Below are 26,341 nucleotides of genomic sequence, written 5' to 3'. Positions count from 1 at the left end.
AAAGAAAAGTAGAAAGGATTATTTTTCTAGCAACACTAGTGAGGCACATTTATTTAGCTGGAGCCCTAGAATTTAAACGCTGATTGGATTTCTTCTCTCCCCCACCTCCCCCTCTCCATCCCCCTTAGCCTTACCTCCTTCCCTTCCCCGCAGCACCTGTATATATATATGTTTGTACGTATTTATTACTGTATTTATTTATTTATTTTACTTGTACATATTTATTCTACTTATTTTATTTTGTTAATATGTTTTGTTTTGTTCTCTGTCTCCCCCTTCTAGACTGTGAGCCCACTGTTGGGTAGGGACCGTCTCTATATGTTGCCAACTTGTACTTCTCAAGCGCTTAGTACAGTGCTCTGCACACGGTAAGCGCTCAATAAATATGATTGAATGAATGAATGAATGAGTTTCTCTCATTTAAGACACAGTAAGGTACGTGGTGAAAACTCAAACCAAGGCATACTGTTCCTATTGAAGTGAGAAGGCAAATGGGTACTTCAGCAATATCTTCCTTTCCCGTAACACAGTAAAAACATATGTTTATTAGTATCACACCCCTGATTACATGTCAGTTCTGCTAATTAAAGAAGGTTCTGCATCACTGGGTCCTCTCCTCTGGCAAGCAGCAGCTCCTCAAAGTAAAGGAGCTGGTCCACCTCAAAACAGTCACTGGCCCGTGGCACTAGTTTCTCCAGACAGGCTCGGATCTCATCTTCACTGGTGCTTTGTTGCCTTGCCCCCTTGAGATAACCATAGACCTTCTCAAATACTTCCGCTCCCAGCTTCTGGATGGCTGTTCTATAAATTAAAAAAAAAAAAAGAAGAAATTCTGCTCAGTCAATGAACAAGTGAGTTCAGTCGAATTAGTAGTAGTATACTGGTATGTATTGAGTACCTACTGAGTGCAGTACCCTGTATCAATCGATCAATCAATCAATCGTATTTATTGAGTGCTTACTGTGTGCAGAGCACTGGACTAAGCGCTTGGGAAGTACAAGTTGGCAACATATAGAGACAGTCCCTACCCAACAGTGGGCTCACAGTCTACAAGGGGGAGACAGAAAACAACACCAAACATACTAACAAAATAAAATAGAATAGATATGTACAAGTAAAATAAATAGAGTAATAAATAGAGTAATAAATATGTACAAATATATATACCAATATACCCTGTACTGAGTACTTGGGAAGTACAGAAGCAATCTTATTTACTTAACCCCACTTTTCCCAATTTTCCCAAATTGCACAATTTTCTCCTCTAAAGCCAATCTACTCACTGTGGCCCAGTATCATCTTTCTCACTGTCAACCATCCGCTCACCCCCTCTCCTGCCTTAGAACTCACTCTCCCTTTTTATCTGACAGACCATCATGTTCCCTACCTTCAAAGCCCTACTAAAATCACATCCTCAACCGGAAGCCTTCCCTAACTCTCCACTCCATTTTCCCTTCCTCTGTGTCACCTTTGCACACACGCATATATACAAACATACATGCAGATGAATATATACATATAGAGAAGCAGCGTGGCTCAGTGGAAAGAGCCTGGGCTTGGGACTCAGAGGTCATGGGTTCTAATTCCGACTTCACCACTTGTCTGCTGTGTGACTTTGGGCAAGTCACTTCACTTCTCTGTGCCTCAGTTACCTCATCTGTAAAATGGGGCTTAAGACAGTGAGCCCTACGTGGGACAACCTAATCACCTTGTATCCCCCCCAGCGCTTAGAACAGCGCTTAGCACATAGTAAGTACTTAACAAATGCCATTATTATTATTATATATACATATCTTTAAACTCAGTTGCTTCCCCCTACCTATAATTTATTTTGGGGGGATCTCTTGTTATATTGTAAATGCCTTGAGGGCAAGAATTATGTATACTTAACTACTGAACTCTCCCAACTGTTTAGTACTGTGCTCGCCACACAGTAAAGCACTCAAATACAATTGACTGAACAGAAGTACAAGACATACCCTGCCCACAAGGAGTTTACACTCTAACAGGGCACAGAATTACCCAATATTTATATATTTATATACACACACATATTCATTCATTCATTCAATTGTATTTACTGAGCGCTTACTGTGTGCAGAGCACTGTACTAAGCGCTTGGGATGTACAAGTTGGCAACATATAGAGACGGTCCCTACCCAACAGTGGGCTCACAGTCTAGAAGGGGGGAGATGAATATATATGTGTATACATGTACATATGCTGTGTGACTCTAGGCAAGTCACTTAACTTCTCTGTGCTTCAGTTACCTCATCTGTAAAATGGGAATTAAGATTGTGAGCCTCACATGGGACAACCTGATCAGCTTGTATCATCCCCAGTGCTTAGAACAGTGCTTTGCACATAGTAAGCACTTAACAAATACCAAAATTATCATTAAATATACTGCCAAAGGGTTAATATCAACAGAAGTGAAAATTGGTCAGGAAAAGCTTGTTGAGAAAGGTGGAGTTTCAGAAGAGCTTTGAAGGTAAGCAGGGCTGAGGTTTATGGTTAAAGTCCTTGAAGGGAAAGAGAAGAGAGGCCCCACGTAGTTCATTTTTACCAGAAATTGTGATGGGTCGTACAAAGCACCCAGTCCCAAGTAGCCATTATATATGGCTGCACCAGTCTGGAAAAGAACTACCGATGATACACTACACCAAAATAGTGTATGAAAGTGGAGAGGGACCCCAATGGGTAGCAGTGACCAATCAAGTGGTGTGGAAAGTTCCCATGGCTTAGCTCTACAGTATCCAAAATGAAGAAAATATTGCTTTCTTCTAGGTAACAGGCACACTCAAGATACAATTCAGTTGTCTGGCATGACCAAGGCTCATCTCTGTTTTAGGGGTTCAAACTACTCCTGACAGAACTAAGACGGAGAAAGGTATATTAAAGGAAGGCCAATTATGAACAGCTTGTGATGGGTCGTACTAAGCACCCAGTCCCAAGTAGCCATTATATATGGCTGCACCAGTCTGGAAAAGAACTACTGATGATACACTACACCAAAATAATGTATGAAAGTGGAGAGGGAGCCCAATGGGTAGCAGTGACCAATCAAATGGTGTGGAAAGTTCCCATGGCTTAGCTCTACAGTACCCAAAATGAAGAAAATATCGCTTTCTTCTAGGTAACAGGCACACTCAAGATACCATTCAGTTGTCTGGCATGACTAAGGCTCATCTCTGTTTTAGGGGTTCAAACTACTCCTGATAGAACTAAGACAGAGAAGGCCAATTATGAACAGCTAAAGAAGGGCACAATTAGTTACCTCATTAATATTAATAGCGGTATTTGTTAAGTGCTTCCTATGTGCTGCCATGCTCTTCCCCTTACATACCCCTGCAAAATTCCTGAGACTTTCTCCCCCTGTAGCTGAGAATGGTTCAGCAATTGAGGAGCAGCATGGCCTAGGAATCAGAGCACCTGTATTCTAATTCCTGCTCTGCTATTTGCCTGCTGTGTGACTTTGGATAAATCATCATCATCATCATCAATCGTATTTATTGAGCGCTTACTATGTGCAGAGCACTGTACTAAGCACTTGGGAAGTACAAATTGGCAACATATACAGTCCCTACCCAACAGTGGGCTTACCTTCTCTGTGCCTTAGTTTCCTCATCTGTAAACTGAGGATTAAGACTATGAGCCCCATGTGGGACATGGATTGTGTCCAACCTGATTAGCTTATATCTATCCCAGTGCTTGACACATAGTAAACACTTAACATAATAATGATAACAATAATAATAATAATGTAAGGGGGAAGATGTGAGACTGCTGGGGGAAAGAGGGAAGAAATTCGGCAGAGAAGTTAGAAAGGTTGGAGATACTCTGAGGATTTATCAGGTAAGAACTTGGTGTGAGGGAGCTTGAAATGCCTTTTTTTTTCATTTTTGGATGTTTTACATACATGTAACAACTGTCTCAAGAAGGAGCTTCAGGAAAATACACTTCAAACTACTTTTTTCTTCTTCACTACATACAGAGAATGAGACTTAAAAATGGAGTGTCTGCTTTTTTATGTAACTGTATTTACAAGTATGAGATACACTGTGAAAACAAAGACAAGCTAGACATACTTTTAAAGAGTCTAAATAATTACATATATATGTATATATGTTTATATATATACATATATATATATAAATGATGATGATAACGGTATTTATTAAGTGCTACGTGCCAGGCACTGTATTAAGCACGGGGGTGGATACAAGTCAATCAGTCTCACAGTCTTGATCCCCATTTTCCAGATAAGGTAGCTGAGGCTCAGAGAAGTTACTTGCCCAAGTTTACACAGTAGACATAGCTCTCCTTCTTATGAAGTCTAAATCATTTCCCGTATATACAGCTGTCCTTCATATGAGCCTCACATTACACAGAGACTGTCCAAGCAGATGATCTTGGATCTACTCTAGCACTTAGCAGTGAATAAGTGCTTAATAAATACCACCGAAATAGTTATTACTATTGTTACACCACTAGTGGTGAAACTCACCCATAAGTGTGTGTGTGACTTGAAAAGCCAATAAAGAACCATAGTTCCAGCCAAATTGCACAAACAAAAAGGCTTAAAACCCAAAATGTGTTGTCAGGTTTGATGGTTGCAGTGCTTAGCACCGTTTTCACTTTTGCCTCCTGGTTTCTTGTTCCATAAAATGACTTTTCTCACAAAAGTCACTCCCTTTCTTGCCAGCACTTCACCACACAGGTTTATTTATCCTCAGCAACCGACTGCCAGTTTTCAGCTCAGATGCAGCCTGGTCTGAGGCTTTGTTTTGCTGAGTCCTTAAAATGTTTCCTCTGTCCTTATCACTTTTAAAAAAGCTAAAATATGACAGATTCATGGCTGAGGGCAAACTATTACGTTGTTTTGTACCTCTAGAGAAACTAAACAGCATTTAACTTTTAACTCTTCCAAAGTTGAACTGTTAGTATTAAAGGGAAGAGAACCCCAAATTTACCACTCACAGCAACATCTAGGTAAATACAAAGGTGACTGGATCTCTGGATGAAGTCCTCTACCATCCCCTGACAGACACATAAGAAACACCTCAACTATTTTTTAAGCTATTTAACACAAATCACAATTATGTTCTCTCCTAAGTCACTGTTGTATTGTACTCTGCCAAATAATACAGTACTCTGCACAAAATAAGGGATCAATAAATACCACTGATTGACTTAGTAAGGTATTGTTGAATATGTTCACGGAGGGGAAGTTGCCATTGCTATTTTTCAGTCCTGTACTATTGAGGTTCTTTTTATCACTTTTTTCCATTGATTGACTTAGTAAGGAACTGTTGAATATGTTGAATAGATAAGTAGCATGGCCTAGTGGAAAGAGCATGGACTTGGGAGTAAGAGGACTTGGGTTCTAATTCCAGCTATGCCAATTGTTTGCAGTGTGACCTTAGGCAAGTCATTTTCCTTTCCTGTGCCTCAGATTCCTCAACTGTAAAATTAGGGTTCCCCCTGTTCCCCCTCCTACTTATCTTTTGAGTCCTGTGTGGGAAAGGGACTGTGTCTAACCTGATTAACTTGCATCTTCCTCAGCACTTAGAACAGTACTTGGCACATAGTAAGTGTTTAACACAATGATAATAATAATAATAATAATGTGTGGCTAAGGAGGTAGGGATAAGTCTTTTCCACTTCGTTTTAAAAATCAGGTGAAAGCCGAAAAACAAAACAAAGAACACATACAGTTGTCCTTCATACAGCTAGACAGGCCAGAGCTGGAAAACAGAAGTAGCATCTGAACAGAGTGTTTTCAACCATTTGATCCAGGAGCTGGCTTGTCTACGAAGGAATTTTATGTGGGAATTTTCTCAGCATATATCAATCATACTTGAAATAAATCGTATTTATTGAGCACTTACTGGGTGCAGAGTGCAACTGTCTCTTCCTTAGTAAAAGTTAAAGTACTTGCTGAGCCTCTTTGCTCTCTCCTTTTTTATTCCCAAGTACACCTTGAAGAACTTTTCAATAACAATGAAATTTGCAAGGTGCTTTTTAAATTCCCTTTTGGTCCATCTAATTTCCTATATGAACTTTAACCTGCCATTTTTTCAATTCTCATTCAGATGAGCTTGCCATCCAGTGCTTAGAACAGTGCTTTGCACATAGTAAGCGCTAAATAAATGCCATTATTATTATTTTAAAAGACTGCCATTTTCATTTTAATGACCTCTTTAACTTGGCCATTTAGGAATGCTTGATTTATGTTTGATTGCCTATTTTTTTTTTCATTTGGGACAAAGTCCCTGAACCTCTAAAGGGACGTTTAAAGAACCTCCAGTCTTCTTGTAGGCTTTTTGTTTTTATAGCTAATTTCTTTCTAATTTTCCTCCATGTTTGAAATCTGTCAGAATTTCCCCCTTCTAAAATAATAATCGAGCAGCAATTGTTTTTACCTTTCATTCCTAAAAATGAAGTTAAATTTAGTTGTGTTTTTACTATTTCAAAGTGGTTCTCCCTCACACTTCATTGCATCAGGAAGGATCCTCAACTCAGAATTCAATCTAGTTTATTCTCTTTCCCTATGGATTCTAGGACTAATTTTTCCAGAAAATCATCTTCTATCCAGTCCCCAAACCTTACCTTTCACACTGTCCTGATGAGTTATTCAGTCAGTCTATTTCAGGATAATAGACTGATAATAATACTGACTCCACTTGTGAAGCTTCCCCAATCTCATCTAACATTTCTTGTTCATTCTCCTAGTTCTAGTCAGGTGGTTTATAATCCTCCTACAATATTTTTGTTGTTTAAATCATGGTTTTTAATCACAAAAAGTTCATGGTACTCCTGATATCTGCCAAGACTTTTTTGGTTTCAACTGCTCATATTCCCTACACTTCCAACTGCCTCCCACCCCCACATAGAGCGTATAATTAATAACTGTGCTATTTGTTAAGCACTTACTATGTGCCAAGCACTGTTCTAAGCTTGGGAGTAGAAAAAGTTAATCAGGTTGGATACTGTCTTTGTCCCACATGGTGGCTCACAGTCTAAGTAAGAGGGAGTAGGATTTAGTCCCCATTTTACAATAAATATGACAATGAATGAATGAGGTAACTGAGGCAGAGAAAAGTTAAGTGACTTGTCCAAGGTCATACAGCAGACATGTGGCAGAGCTGGGATTAGATCCCAGGTCTTCTAACTCCCAGGGCCTTGCTCTTTCCACCAGGCCAAGCTGCTTCTCATATAGTCCAGTATAGTCTGCCAGCCCTTCTTTTCAATTTACTAATCTTATATTTTAGGTTTCTGTACCTTCGGTTCACAATTACAGGCAATGTTTCTGATAGACTAGTGGTAGAAAATGATTTAGGGCTATCCCTTGGGAAACTTTTCCAACTCAACAAACTAGAAACATCACCTAAAATCATCAAATCAAAAAGGCTGAAAGTTGAAGTCTTTGATGAGGAGGTTGACAGTAGTCCAGTTGTAATATGAACACTTGAACCAGGATGGTGGTTATTTGGATGGAGAGGCAGGGGTGTATCTGGGAATGTTTCTGAGGAAGAGTCGGCAGGACTTAGCGGTTGACTGCATATAAATTCTGAAGGATGGGGAGGAGTTGAGGGTGACACAAAGGTTGCAGGCTTCTGGAACACGGTCCTTTTTATTGTCAGAGATGGGAAAGTTGGATGGAGGAGAAGGTTGAAGAGTGAAGATCAGAATTGCAGTTTCGGTCACGTTGGGTTTGAAACCCTGGCGCGACACACATCTGAGATTTCCTGGAAGTATGAAGAAATGCAGGATAGGATAATTAGGGACAGGTCAGGGCTCGAATGGTAGACTTGGGAGTCATCTACATAGAGATGGTAGCTGAAAAGAAGTCAGTGGATAAGTCTAGAGCAATAAGAGTAAGAGCTTTATAGATACCCACCGTTAGGATGTGCGAGGTGGAATAGGAACCAGTAGAAGAACCGGAGAAGAAGAACAGTGTGTATAAGCATTAGCTACACAAACTACTTAGGAAACCCACACTGGGCAGGTTAGCAATTGGACCTGAGCTTTGCAGCTATCTTTTATTTCTGCTATTCTGCATAAAAAATAGGTCAACCCTTCCATAAACCCATACACCCATACAACCATTCACTTTACGAAGAGAGAGAAATGATGGATGCCAAGAAGCTGTCTTAAAAATACCACAGTGTGAATTTATTCTGACACATGGAAAGTAAACTGTAATATTCTGCCAATGATATCTTCTGGAGTTTATGGAATTTGCAAATAGAAAACTCTATTTAAAGGAAATACATTGGTGCTACCCAACAGCCTACGCATGTTCTTAGTGATGCCTGGTTTCAGCACTTCTCTCTGCTTTTTGATAAAACAAGATAAGATGAAAGAGATATTATGAAAATATTGTTAGCTGGAAAAGAATCACAGTGAGGACTTGACATCTTAGTATTTTTTTTTTCTTTCATTTCCTCTTCTGATCCATCCCTTTCCTTCCAGTTAGCTACTGGACTCAAGGGGCTCACTTCTAGTGGTAGAAAAATCTGTGAAGGACCTCCAGTAGGGAGAAGATGGATCTTTCTTAACTAGCTTAGATGTCTCAGGCTAGCTTTCTGACCACACAAAGTCAATCAAATTACAAGATCATCTGATCTTCTAAATCCTAATTCCTAAGTTAAAACACTTCTCGAAACATCAAGCCATTTTCGGAACCAGAGCCACAAAGGTATCATTTAGGTCACTTTGGCACCTCTGGGGGGCTGAAAACATTAGCTTGGCTTCTTGAGTGTGTAATTCACTCATGATGAAGGCCATTATATTATCCAGCCAACTCTTGTGTATCAAATACCAAATACACACAATTTTAGATTAAAATTGTCTAAATTTTAATTAATTTAATTTAATTTTAATTTAGACAATTAAAATTGTCTAAAATTGCCCCATTAGACTAAAAACTGCTTGGGGGTAGAGTCCATGTTGTCTTCTTTTATTGCATGTTTCCAAACACCTAGTACACTAGAGAAGAAGCGTGATCTAGCCGAAGACGTCCGGAACTGGGAGTCAGAAGGACCTGGATTCTAATCCTGACACTAACACTTGTCTGCTGTGTGTGACCTTGGGCAAGTCACTTCATTTCTCTGTGCCTCAGTTACCTCGTCTGTAAAATGGGAATTAAGGCTCTGAGCCCAGTGTGGGACATGGACCGTGTCCAACCTGATTAGCTCGATCTACCCCAGCATTTAATACAGTCCCTGGCATATAGTAAACACTTAACAAATACCATAAAAAACCCACTGTGCTATAAATCACTTTTGCACACATTTGAGGTTTTAATATATGCATTCAAGTGTTCACTGCTCCCTTTGTGACCCCTAAATCTGGTGGTGGGAGGCACATAGAAAATAACTTGCCTTCCAAGGAAATATGGAAATGAAAGTGGGGAGGGAAAGCCTGGATCCCATTTTGGAGGAATGGAAGGGATAGAAGCCAGATTGGAGGGGGTCCAGGAGAAAGTTGAAGTTGAGGAATTTGAGGCAGCGAATGTAGACAACTCACTCTAGGTGTCTAGAAAGGAAGGGTAGGAGGGAGGAAGGGTGCTAACTGGAGGAGGCAGTGGGGTCAAGAGAGGGTTTTTTACGTTGGGGGAGACGTGGGCATGTTTGAAGGCAGAGGGGAAAAAGCCGTTGGTGAGTCCAGGGTGATATCTAGGTTTCTCTGAAAATCACCTCTGGGTCAGAAATGGGATTCAGTTAGCCCTTGCTTTACAGGAGACCCCAAAAATTGGCTTGAAAATTGCTTGCTATATAGTGATCAGATTCCAGGATTTCTTTGATAGAAGCTAAAAAGTTTGAGACCCGTGTAACTATAAACATATATACTTGTCCATAGTTGAAGGTGACACCAATATGTTGAAGTTTATCTGCAAAAGTGAAGCCGAAAAGGCGAACCTAGGACCCAGAGTTCCAGGCTCCATAAGGCTCAAACAAAGATTAGCTCTTTTTGTACTGTTGTGTTTATTGTTTGTAATCTCTTCTGCTGCCATTACCTCTTGGTCTTATAATTCTCTCGAGTCTTCTGCTCGAAAACAGCCACTACTTTCTTGATTAGAACCGGTCTGGTCTGGTCTGCCAGCCATAGTTATATCCCTTAGTTACAGGTGTGAAATTGTTTGAGTGTGCTTTATTGTGTTCTTTAAAAACTTTTCTTCTACTCCCCTAGGCTTGGGGTGTCCCCTTGTAGCTCACCATTCAACAGCTGTTTGGGTGTCCTAAGGTCATTCTATTTCCCCAGGCCCACCCTCTTTCCTTTTCTGCAATCTCGCATTTTCTCCTGCCTTTAGGACATCTCTACCTGGATGTCCCACAAGCAACTCAAACTAAACATGTCCAAAACTGAACTCCTTATCTTCCCACCCAAAGCTTGTCCTCCCCCTGTCTTTCCCATCACCGTAGTCGATACAAGCCCATAACCTTGGCGTTGTCCTTTATTCATCTCTCTCATTCCTCCCACATATTCAACCTGTCACCAAATCCTGTTGGTTCTATCTTCACAACACTGATAAAATCTGCTCTTTCGTCTCCATTAAAACTGCAACCACACTGATCCAGGCACCTATATGATCCCACCTTGATTATATTTGCCTCCTCGCCTACTTTCCTACCTCCTCTCCTCTCGACTCCAGTCTACACTTCACTCTGCTGCAAGGATCATTTTTCTTAAAAAAAGTTCAGTCCATGCCTCCCCACTCCTTAAGAACTTCCCAACCACCTCCACATTTTTTATGGTATTTGTTAGGCACTTATAATATGCCAGGCATGGCAACCACTGGAGTAGATACAAGTAATTCAGGTTGGGCACGATCCCTGTCCCACATGGGGCTCATAGTCTATTAGGAGGGGGAACAGATGCTAAATCCCCACTTTACAGTTGAGGAAACCGAGGTACAGATGAACTAAGTGCCCTGCCCAAGGTCACATAGCAGGAAAGTGGTAGAGTCAGGATTAGACCTCCCTTCTCTCCTTCTACTGCCCAGCCCGCACCCTCCGCTCCTCCACCACTAATCTCCTCACTGTACCTCGCTCTCGCCTGTCCCGCCATCGACCCCCGGCCCACGTCATCCCCCGGGCCTGGAATGCCCTCCCTCTGCCCATCCGCCAAGCCAGCTCTCTTCCTCCCTTCAAGGCCCTGCTGAGAGCTCACCTCCTCCAGGAGGCCTTTCCAGACTGAGCCCCTTCTTTCCTCTCCCCCTCGTCCCCCTCTCCATCCCCCCATCTTGCCTCCTTCCCTTCCCCACAGCACCTGTATATATGTATATATGGTTGTACATATTTATGACTCTATTTATTTATTTATTTATTTATTTTACTTGTACATTTCTATCCTACTTGTTTTGTTTTGTTGGTATGTTTGGTTCTGTTCTCTGTCTCCCCCTTTTAGACTGTGAGCCCACTGTTGGGTAGGGACTGTCTCTATGTGATGCCAATTTGTACTTCCCAAGCGCTTAGTACAGTGCTCTGCACATAGTAAGCGCTCAATAAATACGATTGATTGATTGATTGATTGATTAGAACCCAGGTCCTCTGATTCCCAGGCCTGTGATCCAGTGCTTAAAACAATGCTTTGCACATAGTAAGTGCTTAACAAATACCATCATCATTATTATTATTATCTTTCCCCTGGGACACACTGCTTCTCATCTGAGTAATAACTGTCTAAGAGAACATTCCTGTGACTCAGACAGTTGAAATATGACCCGTTTTTGGCCTACTGATAGCTTTGCTCTGTGTCCCAGTGGATGGCAACTACTACAGTGACACTACTCAGATAGTTGCATGTATGCTAAATATGGCAGAAATCAGCACCTGTGGAAATTTTTAGTGGCATGTCCATTTTCTCCCCTCACCCAAAAACAAGCAACAACATCTTTTGAGACACACACACACACACACACACACACACACACAGAGATAAACACACACATGAAAGAAAGAGGTGTTTTCAACAATCTTTTTGAAATACGGTATAATGTTTCCCTCAGCAAAGTGAAACTCAATAAAGGTCCAATGCACACGTGTGAAGTGCCAAGGCTTAAGAAAATGAAATAAAATGGAAGTGCACATGTAGTTCTGGCCAGTACCAAGATTTTCATCAGGGTGTTTGGTAAGAGCAGTAACTGATACCTAATATGGAAGGAAAATCAGAATAGAAAATCAGGATGTTGGGTAACTAAAATAAATAAATATATATATATATGTATATATATATATATTTCTTGCTTTGTATTATTTTTCTTTTGTTTTTACAGATTCAGAGTTCAGAACTTGGGAATATTTGCCTATTGGATATGAGCTCTCAAGATTGTGAGCTTCTTGTGGGCAGGGGATATGTCTACCAACTCTACTGTATTGAATTTGCCCAAGTGCTTAGGACAGTGCTGCACACAGTAAGCACTCACCAAATACCCGTGATAGATTGATGTGCTATGAGAAACCAAATCTGACTGAAGGAATAAAAGGGGAAAACACAATAAGTGAAATGAATGATCAAGTGCTGAAATTCCTCTCCCTAACTGGGACAAAGAATTCAAGATTTCACTACAATTTTGAAAAAAGAAAAATGCAAAGGAGTAAACTGGCAAAATTGGTAAAAAGTGCTGACCAGAAAAACATATTTGTAAAAGAGGCATTTAACAGTTCTCCAGAGAAAATACTGCAAAAACATGGACGGATGCTCTGAAGCTATCACTGAATAACTTTTGTTCTATATTAGGGTGGCTAATATAGAACAAGAATTGTCATGCCAGCAATCCAAACTCTAGTTAAATACTGTACCAATCTAGTTTCTCCAACTTCAGATGCTGGTGTGTTGGATCCAGACATTGTGCTGCTTCCCAAAAAGCTTCCAAAGCTTATCCCTGTGCAGGTTTATGTCTCTGCTATATCACCTGAGTGACAATCTGCAAACCTGTATTCCCTTATTGTCTAACCTATGTCAGCAACTGGCTGGCCAAAACTTGGGGATGATTTGAGCTGTGGGGAAAAAGGGAAATTATTAATATTAGCATTTTCTCAGTACCATCCTGTGTAGTTGAAAGGCTATTGGACTGGAGGGGAGAAGAAGACTGTTTATTTCTGGTTCTGTCACTGATTCCCTTGGTGACACTGGGTAAATCACTAAAGATAGCTAAGGCTCATTTTCCTCAAATACAAAATGAGATGATAATATCACCCCTATCATCTAGCATGGCCTGTTGTGAGAAGGTGGGAGCACATATTTATATATGAAAATACATTCACCAGTTTTTCCTGCAGGAAGAGAGACAGAGAGAGAGAGTTTTCAAACTCAAAGGAGGAGACAGAAAAAGGGCACAAACAGAGAGGACAGAAAAAATACTTTAACAGAGCAGCCTAGTTGGCAGAAATGAGAAGAGAGATCACTCTATGAAGACAGGCATACCAAGAGGAATTTTTGAAAACAGGGCAAATACATCAAGGGAGCATCTTTATATGCAAATCATCATCATCATCATCATCAATCGTATTTATTGAGCGCTGACTATGTGCAGAGCACTGTACTAAGCGCTTGGGAAGTACAAATTGGCAACATATAGAGACAGTCCCTACCCAACAGTGGGCTCACAGTCTAAAAGGGGGAGACAGAGAACAAAACCAAACATACTAACAAGATAAAATAGAATAGATATGTACAAACAAAATAAATAAATAAATAAATAGAGTAAAAAATATGTACAAACATATATCCATATATACAGGTGCTGTGGGGAAGGGAAGGAGGTAAGATGGGGGGGATGGAGAGGGGGACGAGGGGGGGAGGAAGGAAGGGGCTCAGTCTGGGAAGGCCTCCTGGAGGAGGTGAGCTCTCAGCAGGGCCTTGAAGGGAGGAAGAGAGCTAGCTTGGCGGATGGGCAGAGGGAGGGCATTCCAGGCCCGGGGGATGACGTGGGCCGGGGGTCGATGGCGGGACAGGCGAGAGCGAGGTACGGTGAGGAGGTCAGCGGTGGAGGAGCGGAGGGTGCGGACTGGGCTGTAGAAGGAGAGAAGGGAGGTGAGGTAGGAGGGGGCGAGGTGATGGACGGCCTTGGAGCCCAGGGTGAGGAGTTTCTGCCTGATAAGATATTCTGCAAATAAGGTGAAAGTGTCAGCCTTGCATCTGTCTTTTCAGCCACATCCATCTTAACGACTAGGATTTCAGATCAATAGTATCCTCTCTGAAAATGAAGACACAATGTGCATAAATAAATGTGTGTGTAGATTACAACATCAACTAATCAGTGGTAATCACAGTCTTCTAGCCTGTGAGCCCCTTCTAGACTGTGAGCCCACTGCTGGGTAGGGACCATCTCTATATGTTGCCGACTTGTACTTCCCAAGCGCTTAGTACAGTGCTCTGCACACAGTAAGCGCCCAATAAATACGATTGATTGATTGATTGGTATTACCTGAGTGCTTAACAGCATTAGCAGAACTGTTCCCTGCTCACACAATATTTCATTACCTGCAGCAAAAATATATAAGGAGATTTGTGAGTACTCAAAGTCGGATGCTATGTATATGTTGGTCAAGATTTATATTTATATATGTATTTATAGAATAGTTTTTGTTAAAACGTGTTTATAATTTCTCTTAAAGACCTCCTGATATATACTTGGTAAGTGAGAAGTCAGTGAGGTCAGAGTTTGGGGTCAGACTTGGGGAGCACTAGCATTATCTGGGACTCTCTTCTCCACCCCCATGAGAAAGGGGAACCAGATCAAAGATCCTGGGAGATTACATTTGATTTACATTCTGGGAAGAACAGGAATTGGACCTTGAGACTTTCTGTTGAATCACAAAGAACATTCATGCTGCTTTCATGAGAAGTTCACTGCCTTTTCAATTTATGAATCGTAAAAATAAATGATTATGATTTCCTTCTGGTTCTCTCCCATTAAACACGGTATCATAAAATATGGCTGCCCCAAAGATTTCCTTGCTAAATTTAATTTTTCAGAAGCCAATCTCATTGTAGCTTGGATGAAGCAGGACAGAAGCAGAAATGTAATTCATAATCAAACAAAATGAGAAAAATTAAATTCACAGAGGAAATCATCAAAGGTTCTTCAAGAAAAAAAATTCTGAATAATTTATAATGGGAAGGAGGGTTTTTTTAATTTTGAAACAACAGGGTTTGTTTGGCTCATAATGCATGGAGATAAAGAGAAGGCTGTTAATTATCGAGCTGAGATCACCGGGAAAATCCATGAATTTCAGACAGAACAACACCAGGAAGCTTGTAACACAGAAAGCTGCATTGCAAAGAAATGTAAAATTGGTGGTTTACAGAACAGAGGACCTGGATGGGATTTACTGAGTTCTAAAAGAAACATGCAAAAACCTAGAGGAACAGAATCTTAAGGCTGTATCTGCCTTGGCTTCTGGGTTCAGTCGAATTTAATTTTCATTACATTACAGTTAAATTAAAACTTTTCCATGTAAATTCAGAATGCTTATTTTTCACCATGCCTCTTAAATAAATCCACAATTCCATTAGTACAGCAACTCCTTTGACGACCACAGACAATTCACTAATAGAAAGCCTCGGGAAGTCTTAAGTTTAGCTGAGAAATGTATTCCCTGCGAGAGGAGGCAAATGTTTTATAAGCCTTAGGAGAGAGAGAGACAGCTGAGGAAAAAAAAATCAATATCATTATTCTCCAGTGAATTTCATTAACTGGCTAAAATGAATTTGCAAAACGATAATTGAAGCTGACACCTGCTCTTGAAAAGAGGTTTATGAGTCAAGGGCTAGCTGTACTTCTGCACCTGCTGTAGGGGTAGGACTTGATCTGAAAGTGATAAAACTCTCAAGTTGAAAGGATGTAGCTGTCTGCTGTGCACTAGAGCTTGCGGAGGAAAATCACTCATTTAAACTGTTCCTGCCATATGATTATAGATCTCTGGATTGGTATGTACAGGAATCAACAACTATTTTAGCTTCCTCTCAACGACACTCCCCAGGCTGATACTTTGCATAAAGCTGTCTTTTCTTACCACCATGAGTGATCAAAGTCCCATAGATGTTAGTGAAAACAGTGATATTCATTCATTCATTCGTTCAATTGTATTTATTGAGCGCTTACTGTGTGCAAAGCACTGTACTAAGCGCTTGGAAAGTATAAGTTGGCAACAGATAGAGACGGTCCCTACCCAACAGCGGGCTGTGATGAAGCACAAAAGCCCCTGACTAGAAATAATCTTGGCCTCGGGAAGAAACTTGGAAAGCTTTGTATGGTGGATGTGAACTCTTTAGCTTCTATTACCCCTTGGAAGAAGCTGGGGTAGGTAAGTTGTTATTCTTATTTTAATAGATGGGAAAACTGAGGCCCAGAGAGGTCAATTGACTAACTCAAGGTCCCAGAGGGAATCTGTTGTACAAAAATGTGGGGCTAGAATCCAGATTTGCTGGTTTCTACATACTACTACTAATAATAACGGTAGCATTTATTAAGCATTTACTGTGTACAAAGCACTGTTCTAAGCGCTGGGGCGGTTACAAGGTGATCAGGTTGTCCCACGGGGGGCTCACAGTCTTCATCCCCATTTTACAGACGAGGGAACTGAGGCCCAGAGATGTGAAGTGAGTTGCCCAAAGTCACACAGCTGGCAATTGGCAGAGCTGGGATTTGAACCCCTGACCTCAGACTCCAAAGCCCGTACTCTTTCCACTGAGCCACGCTGCTTCTCTAAAGTAAGCTTTCATTCCCTGATTCACACTGTGTCTAGGTAGAAGGGTGAATTGAAAAGCTATCACAACAATGCCAGGACAAGTGGTCAGAACTGTTGGATTTTCTCAGGTCCAAGACTGCATCCAACAATTCTGGCCGGTATTAATCAATACAGCCAATCTGATAACTTTCCTTGGGCCTAGAAGTCTTTACCTTAGTAAAGTGCATTCCCCTACTCATCTTTTCCAATCTGCATTTACCCAGAATAACTTGATAAACATAGTTTATTAGCTCAACTCTACAAACATTGCAATGCTCCAAAGCTAATGAGATGGTAAGAGCTAACCAAATCTGCTCTGCCCAGGGAAGAAGGAGGACTGGGGGCTGATGGCTGGAGCAGGACAGGAGAGGGAGTTTTAAGTTTCTAAAATGTGGATGCTCAACTTGCTTTTCATTAGAAATGGTTAATTTGCCCAAATGCAAAATTCCAATACCTCTAACCCCCTCCCCGCCAGCTCCCAGCTCCAGAATCTTCCCTCCTCATCCACCTGAATTTTCAAATTCATAAGGATGAGTGAGGCGGTGATTGTGAAAAATCATTTTTTGAACCAGCTGAGGACGGAACAAGGATTGAGGCTTAAACTACAGTAGGAGGAATTTCTTGGTGGTCCTTACTGTGAGACAAGGCAATATTTTTCTAAGGTAAGTTCTCTCCATTCTAAAACGGGTAGTTGACTACCTTCCCGAGACAGTGATCAAGCTACTCCTGTCAACAGGCTGGAGGCTGGACGGGATCACTGGTTCCCTCCTGGAGGTGCTGAGAGCACTGCAGTGTGGTTTGGTAATCTCCCCGGTGTGCCCCAATAATCCGGGGACTCCATCATATATGATTTCAGGGCACTCTGGCAGGTGCACTTCCACTCTTGAGAACATGCCCCTATGTAAGCACTCGATTACATCCAAGGTGGTGGCTCCTGCCAAAGGGAACCTTGGTATACTGGACGAGTGATGAAATGGCATAAATCGTGCTCAGCCACAAAAAGCTGAGCTAATATTGTTTTTTAGTTCTCTGGAGGGGAGTGGGAGACAATCACATTACTTTTAACCTTATGATAATGTAGTAGAGAATAGAACAGTGTCCGCCCCACCACTCCCACGAAAGGGAAACAAAGCTTCTTCCTTTGTTGGAGTGGGGCAGAACGATTCCCTTTCCTGATTCATCATCCCTATTTGGATTGTATAATAACCCAGGACATTAAAAACATGTCTCTGAATTGGAATCTATTAACTTAAATCAAAGACTTTGTGGATCATGAGCTTATGAGAATAATACAAATCAAAAACCCTCTAAAGTAGCCCTTGGAGAACAAAACAAGGGCAAAAAATAGCATTCATCTCACACAGGAACAGTTCTCGCCAACTAACTATTCATTTCCATGACACCTATCACCATAGAGAAGTGGGGAGAAAAACCCAACTGGGGAATTTGTTTCTTTGTTTTTTACAATGAACGATGAGCAGGATGCTAGATTTGAAAGCATTCAGGAAGCCTGACCTCTAACTGGAGGAAGGCTTATATTAACCAAGTTCCAATATAAAGATCATGAGAGTAGTTATAAATGAAACAAAGTGGACAAATCAAACAATAGTAAATAAATAGGTAAGGGCCTAAGGTACAGAGGTGGGTGTTGGGTGGGCACAACCAGAGTGGGTTAATTAATCAGAGTCTGTTGCTCCTTATCGGTTAATGACATGGGTTTTCTTCATCCCTCGTTTGCTTCGAGAGTGGACTTTCTGAAGAGCTTCCTAGAAAAAGCCTGAGAGGTGGATTTATATATGACCCCGGGAAACCATTACTTATAAAATTTAACTTTCTTCAAGAAGTTGGAAATGTATTTTTAAAACTTCTCTTTTTTCCCCCTCCATGAATAATTTGGAAGAATACTCCAGCTGGGGAGATGTTCATCAATGGAAACAGGGTAGACAGCATAACAAATAGAAGCACTGTCAGTTAAGAGGTGAGAGAAGAACCATCTTTCACTTCAACTTTAAATGACAATGTTGATACATCTGTCAGATGCTTTATCTTCCTCAGTGGATCAAAGGTTAGGCAAGTGCTCTCGAAAGAAAACATTTTAATAGGGTCAAAACATTATGAAACAATTTAAGTTTTGGAAATAATCCAGCAATAATGCCTCGTTCATAATAGAGCAAACCATTACCACCATTTCATATTAAATGCAGCAGTTGTAGGAGGGAAAAAAAAGGAGATGGATATTCATGTTTCAGGCACAAAATTAGACATTAACTGAAAAAGCTTCAGCTGTTGCCCTGAATATAAGACTGCAGCTTGCATCCTTCTGCAGTTGCTTTTTAGTTTCCTTTTCATTATTCCTATTTCATTTCCTTCTTTACAGAAGTAGTGATCATTCCTGCAAAAGTCAGGGCCTTGAGGTCACCGGGACTCCTAGCTAGTGTAGAAGCACGTCCACCCAACCCTCTAGAAGTGAGGATGCAGTCCAGGGCCAGTCAAGGTGGAGGGCTCCTAGTTCCAAGATGAGAAAAGGGAGGTGGTGTTTACAGAATAGTGAAGTATGTCCATCCTTAATCCAGTTCCCCAAGTTGAGCCCTGAAAACACTGAGCTCACCTCCTCCAGGAGGCCTTCCCAGACTGAGCCCCTTCCTTCCTCTTCCCCTCGTCCCCCTCTCCAACCCCCCATCTTACCTCCTTCCCTTCCCCACAGCACCTGTATATATGAATAGATGTTTGTACATATTTATTACTCTATTTATTTATTTATTTATTTTACTTGTACATATCTATTCTATTTATTTTATTCTGTTAGTATGTTTGGTTTTGTTCTCTGTCTCCCCCTTTTAGACTGAGAGCCCACTGTTGGGTAGGGACTGTCTCTATACGTTGCCAACTTGTACTTCCCAAGCGCTTATTACAGTGCTCTGCACACAGTAAGCGCTCAATAAATACGATTGATGATGATGATGATGGTGCCAAGGCAGACTTGATTACATGTTGGGTGATTGTGCTTTTCACTATGAGTTGGTGGGGGCTTCCGAGGGCACGTGTTCTGAGACAATTGCCTTAATTACCATAGCCTAAGTCCATCCTTGTCGATCTATATATTTCATTGCCTGAAGTTCGGCACATACAAAGTCTTACCAGATAGTGCTCTGAACGGGCTCTCCTATATAAACTGTGCTCTGACCTAAAAATGATTCATTCATTCATTCAATCATATTTATTGAGCGCTTACTGTGTGCAGAGCACTGTACTAAGCGCTTGGGGAGTCCAAGTTGGCAACATATAGGGACGGTCCCTACCCAACAGTGGGCTCACAGTCTAGAAGGGGGAGACAGAGAACAAAACAAAACATATTAACAAAATAAAATAAATAGAATAAATATGTACAAGTAAAATAAATAGAGTAATAAATACGTACAAACATACATACATATATACAGGTGCTGTGGAGAAGGGAAGGAAGTAAGGCGGGGGGGATGGAGAGGGAGAGGAGGGGGAGAGGAAGGAGGGGGCTCAGTGAGGGAAGGCCTCCTGGAGGAGGTGAGCTCTCAGTAGGGCTTTGAAGGGAGGAAGAGAGCTAGCTTGGTGGATGTGGGGAGGGAGGGCTTTCCAGGCCAGGGGGAGGACGTGGGCCGGGGGTCAATGGTGGGACAGGCGAGAACGAGGCCCAGTGAGGAGATTAGAGGCAGAGGAGTGGAGGGTGCGGGCTGGGCTGGAGAAGGAGAGAAGGGAGGTGAGGTAGGAGGGGGCAAGGGGATGGAGAGCCAGAATGATCTCTCTGGAGGGATATTTTAGATCAGACAGGTATACTCTCGACTCTCTGCGCTGCTATTCAACTAAACCACAGCCCTAAACTGGAGCACAACTCCAGTCCCTGCCTTATTTCCTGGTTTATCCTTGAACCCACCTCCACCTTAGTAGGCTGTGGGGTGGACGTGGGGTCAAGGATATAAGCCAGGAAACTCACTACACCTGTTCTCTCCTAAGGAGTAATATTAGTAGTAGTAGAGAAGCAGCATGGCTCAGTGGAAAGAGCCCGGGCTTTGGAGTCAGAGGTCATGGGTTCAAAACCGGGCTTCGGGCAAGTCACTTCACTTCTCCGTGCCTCAGTTCCCTCATCTGTAAAATGGGGATTAAGACTGTGAGCCCCCCGTGGGACAACCTGATCACCTTGTAACCTTCCCAGTGCTTAGAACAGTGCTTTGAACATAGCAGCACTTAATAAATGCCATTATTATTATTCTTATTAGTAGCATCTTTTGAGTGCCCACTTGGTGCAGTGTACCACCCTAGATGCTTGGGAAGTGCCAATAAAAGAAGTTGCATGTTTCCTGCCCACAGGAGCTGCTTCATTGAACACCCCATGCACAGCTCTTCCCTCACACAATCTGGGAGCCTACTAGGGGCTAGGGAGCCATTTGGCCTGCTGGGTGGCACCTCAAATCAATCAATCAATCAATCAATCGTATTTATTGAGCGCTTACTGTGTGCAGGGCGCTGTATTAAGCGCTTGGAAAGTACAAGTCGGCAACACAGTACATTTTAAATATTCAACTTGCTCACTTCCCAGCCCAGCTTGCAAAGTACAAAATATCTGATGAGTCTCATGCTATTATAAACTAAAGTCTGTCTGTGTCATCGGTGCCTCCGAATGGAGCACTCTGGATTCTTTTACCTTGATTCTTAGGAACAACCACGTAACACATTCCTCCACAACTAGAGCTAAAGCAAGCCAAAACATGCAAATGCCAAATTTCTTGATATCTTTTTCCAGCTTTTGATCCGCACGTTGGTTTGTCATTTACCATGAAGAAAAATGGGGAATAAAATTTGCTGCTTTGGTTTCCCAGTAGGGAACCTGCTCTCCTCCCCTAGCCAACTCACACTTGATTTTTCTGATAACTTGGGAAAGCAGCCCAGCAGATAATGATAATATTGTTCCTCTTCTTAGGCCTCTTTTCAACCTTCCCCCACTGAAGTGCTGCACAGAAATCCACAGTACTCAAGAGAGATTGCTCAGGAGGGTAGAATCATGACAACTCTGCCAGTCGCTCACAAAAGCCCAGCTCTAGGGTCGCACTGCCATCACACGAAAGCCTAAGGGCAGCCCCTTTGTGAGCTCTGAACACCCTCTAAAAAAGCTGGCTTTGGTAACTTTGGTTGGGGAGAGAGAGGAAGGCCGAATGAGAGGAAGGAGAATGGATTTATACTACCATTGGCAAGTCTTGTACAAGGAATTCCGGAGAGACGCTGTTGTTAATCTGTCCATCAAGAGAGGTGAACTTTTCTTAAAAATCAAATGTCATTTCTGAGTCACCTCTGTAGCTTATTTCCATTGTCAAAGAACAACAGATGAGATTGTTTTTCATTATCAATTTAACTTATCTACTTTGAATGCTTTTGCTTTGATGTTTGGAAAATTAAGTGACAAAATAGAAGAGAGGTTATAGAAAAGGTACAAAATGACATTTGGAATATGAATAATCTATGTATGCTTCCTAGGGCTATGAAATGTCAACATTTTCTTTGTAATGTAAACTGCAGGTGAAATCCATTTCAGCTCCCAAGAGGTTTACCCATTTTTAGGTTTTTTTTGGTCGTAATAGTGTCACTTCTACTGTAAACAATTCTTGATTAAGAATGGCAGAGAAATAAAGAATGCCACAACAGTTAACAGGCTTGGTAGGGAAAAAAGCTGCTAATTAAATGATTCAGGCAAATCTAAATCATTTAGCCACAGATAATTGATCAGGATTCAATTCTGACCTCGGTTTTGTCCTGTGCTTCCTGAATGAAAATTTATCTTCAAAGGAAAGTCTATCATCACAAAAGCATTGGGCACGGTTATTATTTATCTCTTACTGTATGTGGACCACTTTACAAAGCTCTTGGAAGAGTGCAGTACAATAGGGTTGGAAGACATGATCCCTGCCCTACAATCTCTGCAGGGCTCGGCATGCATAATAATGATAATATTAATAGTGGTATTTGTTAAGCTCTTACTAAGTGCCAAGCACTGTTCTAAGTGCTGGCATCTCCAAACTTTCAGTCCTTAGAAATTCAATATTCAAAAACAGCGAGACCAAAACAATTATTTCGAGAATCAGAAGGAACAGATATAAAGGAGAGAACGTTTCTGATCTCAGAATGTTTGCCTCTATTGGGGAAGCCTGCTCTGTAATTGTAAATTGCTAGAGCTGTTAGATGACACAGGCCTTTAGGTCCCAGGGACAGTGGCAGCAATGTAGACAACTGAGGAAACTCCATAGATTGTCTTGTGCTAATGAGCTGGTTTTTGAGCAGTGGCAGCAACAGCAGGAGTCTCTGCATTAGTAGTCTTTTTTCTATCACTTCTCTTGAATCTATGCAACATCTATGCATTTCCCCAAGCAACTTGACCTTCAAGGATCAGATATCGTGTCAGTGACTGTGAACATCACAAAGTGAAGACTTCTTTTCCCATGCGGGATGATGTGAAAAGAAAACCTCCTCAATCTCTCTAGACTGTAAGCTCTTTGTGGGCAGGGAACTTGTCTACCAATTCTGTTATATTGGACTCTCCCAAGCACTTAGAACCGTGCTCTGCACACAGTAAGCGGTGAATTAATACTATTAACTGGTCAGCTCTCACCCATTTTTAGGGTTTTTTTTGGTCAAGTTATAGTGTCACTTCTACTGTAAACAATCCCTGATTAAGAATTGCAGAGAAATAAAGAATGCCACAACAGTTAGCAGGCTTGGTAGGGAAAAAAGCTGCTAATTAAATGATTCAGGCAAATCTGAATCATTTAGCCACAGATAATTGATCAGAATTCAATTCTGACCTTGGTTTTGTCCTGTGCTTCCTGAATGAAAATTTATCTTCAAAGGAAAGTCTATCATCATGAAAGCATTGGGCACAACTACAACCCAGCCCACACACCTACCTCATCTAACGCCAATTTATGTGTTTCGCTCTGGTCTATCTCGCTGCTGACCCCTTGCTCATCTCCTCCCTGTGGCCTGGAACTCTCTGCTGCTTCACAACTAACAGAAATAATAATAATAATAATAATAATGATGGTATTTGTTAAGCGCTTACTGTGTGCCAAGCACTGTTCTAATCCCACCCCTCTTTCCATCTTCAAAGCCTACTAATATCACATCTCCTCCAAGAAGCTCTCATTTCCCCCACCCTATTCTCCCTCTCTTCTGCATCACCTAAGCAGTTGCGACTGTACCCCTTAAGCATTTCTGTTACTCACTCCTCCATTTCTGTTACTCCACCCCCAGCACTTATGGACATATTCTTCTGCTCTGCTGATCCTCCTAACTGTAGTTTATTTTGATTGATTGATGGTGGCATTTATTAAGAGCTTACTATGTGCAAAGCACTGTTTTAAGCACTGAGGAGGTTACAAGGTGATCAGGTTGTCCCACGGGGGGCTCACAGTCTTAATCCCCATTTACAGATGAGGGAACTGAGGCACAGAGAAGTGTAGTGACTTGCCCAAAGTCACACAGCTGACAATTGGTGGAGCCGGGATTTGAACCCATGACCTCTGACTCCAAAGCCCGGGCTCTTTCCACTGAGCCATGCTGCTTCTCTCCCCCGCTATAATAATAATAATAATAATAATAATAATAATAATAATAATAATGGCATTTGTTAAGCACTTACTATGTGCAAAGCACTGTTCTAAGCGCTGGGGAGGACACAAGGTGATTAAGTTGTCCCACGTGGGGCTCACAGTCAATCCCCATTTTACAGATGAGGTAACTGAGGCTCAGAGAAGTTAAGTGACTTGCCCAAGGTCACACAGCAGACATTTGGCGGAGCCGGGATTCGAACCCCTGACCTCTGACTCCAAAGCCCGTGCTCTTTCCACTGAGCCACGCTGCTTCTTAATAATAATGGCATTTGTTAAGCGCTTACTATGTGCAAAGCACTGTTCTAAGCACTGGAGGAATACAAGGTGATCAGGTTGTCCCACATGGGGCACACAGTCAACATCCCCATTATACAGACGAGGTAACTGAGGCTCTGAGAAGTTAAGTGACCTGCCCAAGGTCACACAGCAGGCATGTGGCGGAGCCGGGATTCGAACCCACGATCTCCGACTCCAAAGCCCGTGCTCTTTCCACTGAGCCACGCTGCTTCTGAGTAAGCTAGACTGTAAGCTCCTTGAGGGCAGGAAGCAGCATGGCCTAGTGGCAGGAGCCCGGGCTTGCGAGTGAGAGGATGTGGGTTCTAATCCCGGCTCCGCCTCTTGTCTCCTGTGTGACTCTGGGCAAGTCACTTAACTTCTCTTTGCCTCAGTTACCTCACCTGTAAAATGGGGATTAAGACTGTGAGTCCTATGTGGGGCAAGGACTGTGTCCAACCTGATTAGCTTGTATAATAAATATGGTGTTTGTTAAGCACTTACTATGTGCCCAGCACTGTTCTAGGCACTGTGATAGATGCAAGGTTATCAGGTTGTCCTACGTGCATGGCACATAATAAGCACTTAAATAGCATAATTATTTTTATTATTACCACTCTAAGGCATGGTATTTTCCCAAGGGCTTACTACAGAGCTCTGCACACAGTAAGTGCTCAATAAATACCATTGATTGAATGACTGACTTAGCCCTGATTGAAATGCTTCTCCTCTTTCCTGCCAAAACTCTAACCTGACTTCAGAGGATTCACCAGGTTTGAATGTGAAAAAAGCAGAGCGTTAGACAGATTCAACTCCAATGATGATTCGTAGTGATATATAAAAGATACTTGTGACTTACAAAAGATTAGAACCAGGTCCCAAGGTAACGGCAAGACAAACTTGATAAAATAAAAGTGTCGAGTGAGGTTTACTCTGTTAAAGAAAATAAATTTCTGTACCTAACATTTCTGCAGGGAGCTGGATAATGAGTTAATTATCTTCATGCCTTATTAGAAAATTCTCTCAGCTGACTGCTTTGAACCCAGAGCTGGCTCTTCCAATGTTGAATTTGGACTTTAAGTCAGGGGTGGCCATTGGGAAGGGAATTAGGAACCCCCAGATCTGCCAATGACTCATGGGGCACACGTACTGAGAGACAGTCTGACCTCTTCATTTTCGGTTTCCGTATACGCAACAGAAAAATAATGACCCTGACCTACCTAATCAGGCTAGGGGGATGAATAACAAATCAATGAATGCAAAGAGCTGTACAAATGCTGCAGATTATTAATGCATTCAGAAATGAACTCTATGCAAGACAGCAAATCCACAGAATTTGGAGGGGAAGGGTGAAGAGACAGAGGAACAAGGCACTTTAATCATACCTATTTCTTTGATGCACATTACTATCAATCAATCGTATGTATTGAGTGCTTACTGTATGCAGAACACTGTACTAAGGACTTGGGATATTATAACAGAACAGTATAACAGACACATTGCCTGCCCACAATGAGCCTACAGACTAGAGAAGGAGACAGACGTTAATATAAATAAAGAAATTATGTATGTATTAATTCCTGTCTACATGTTTCATTTTGTTGTCCGTCTCCCTCTTCTAGACTGTGAGCCCGTTGTTGGGTAGGGACCATCTCTATATGTTGCTGACCTGTACAGTGCTCTGCACACAGTAAG

The 26,341-nt window shown here is 41.7% G+C and overlaps 1 protein-coding gene across 3 annotated transcripts in view; it reads right to left on the bottom strand.

The window, feature by feature from the left end:
- Positions 1-478: 478 nt before the first annotated feature.
- Positions 479-26,341, bottom strand: part of NEK11 (NIMA related kinase 11) — a 191,261-nt gene continuing 165,398 nt past the window's right edge. For 2 of the 3 annotated variants that reach the window (XM_038769668.1, XM_038769688.1), the window contains exon 16: positions 479-801. In XM_038769668.1, the coding sequence (XP_038625596.1) occupies positions 585-801 (217 nt within the window). In that variant the 3' untranslated portion in view covers positions 479-584. The remainder of the gene's footprint in view (positions 802-26,341) is intronic. The other variant, XM_038769679.1, reaches the window with a different exon arrangement.

This window comes from Tachyglossus aculeatus, chromosome 2 (assembly GCF_015852505.1).
Source record: "Tachyglossus aculeatus isolate mTacAcu1 chromosome 2, mTacAcu1.pri, whole genome shotgun sequence".
NCBI classification, from domain to species: domain Eukaryota; kingdom Metazoa; phylum Chordata; class Mammalia; order Monotremata; family Tachyglossidae; genus Tachyglossus; species Tachyglossus aculeatus.
Note: the sequence above shows the minus strand (reverse complement) of the source record. Positions and strands in the feature narration are given on the sequence as shown.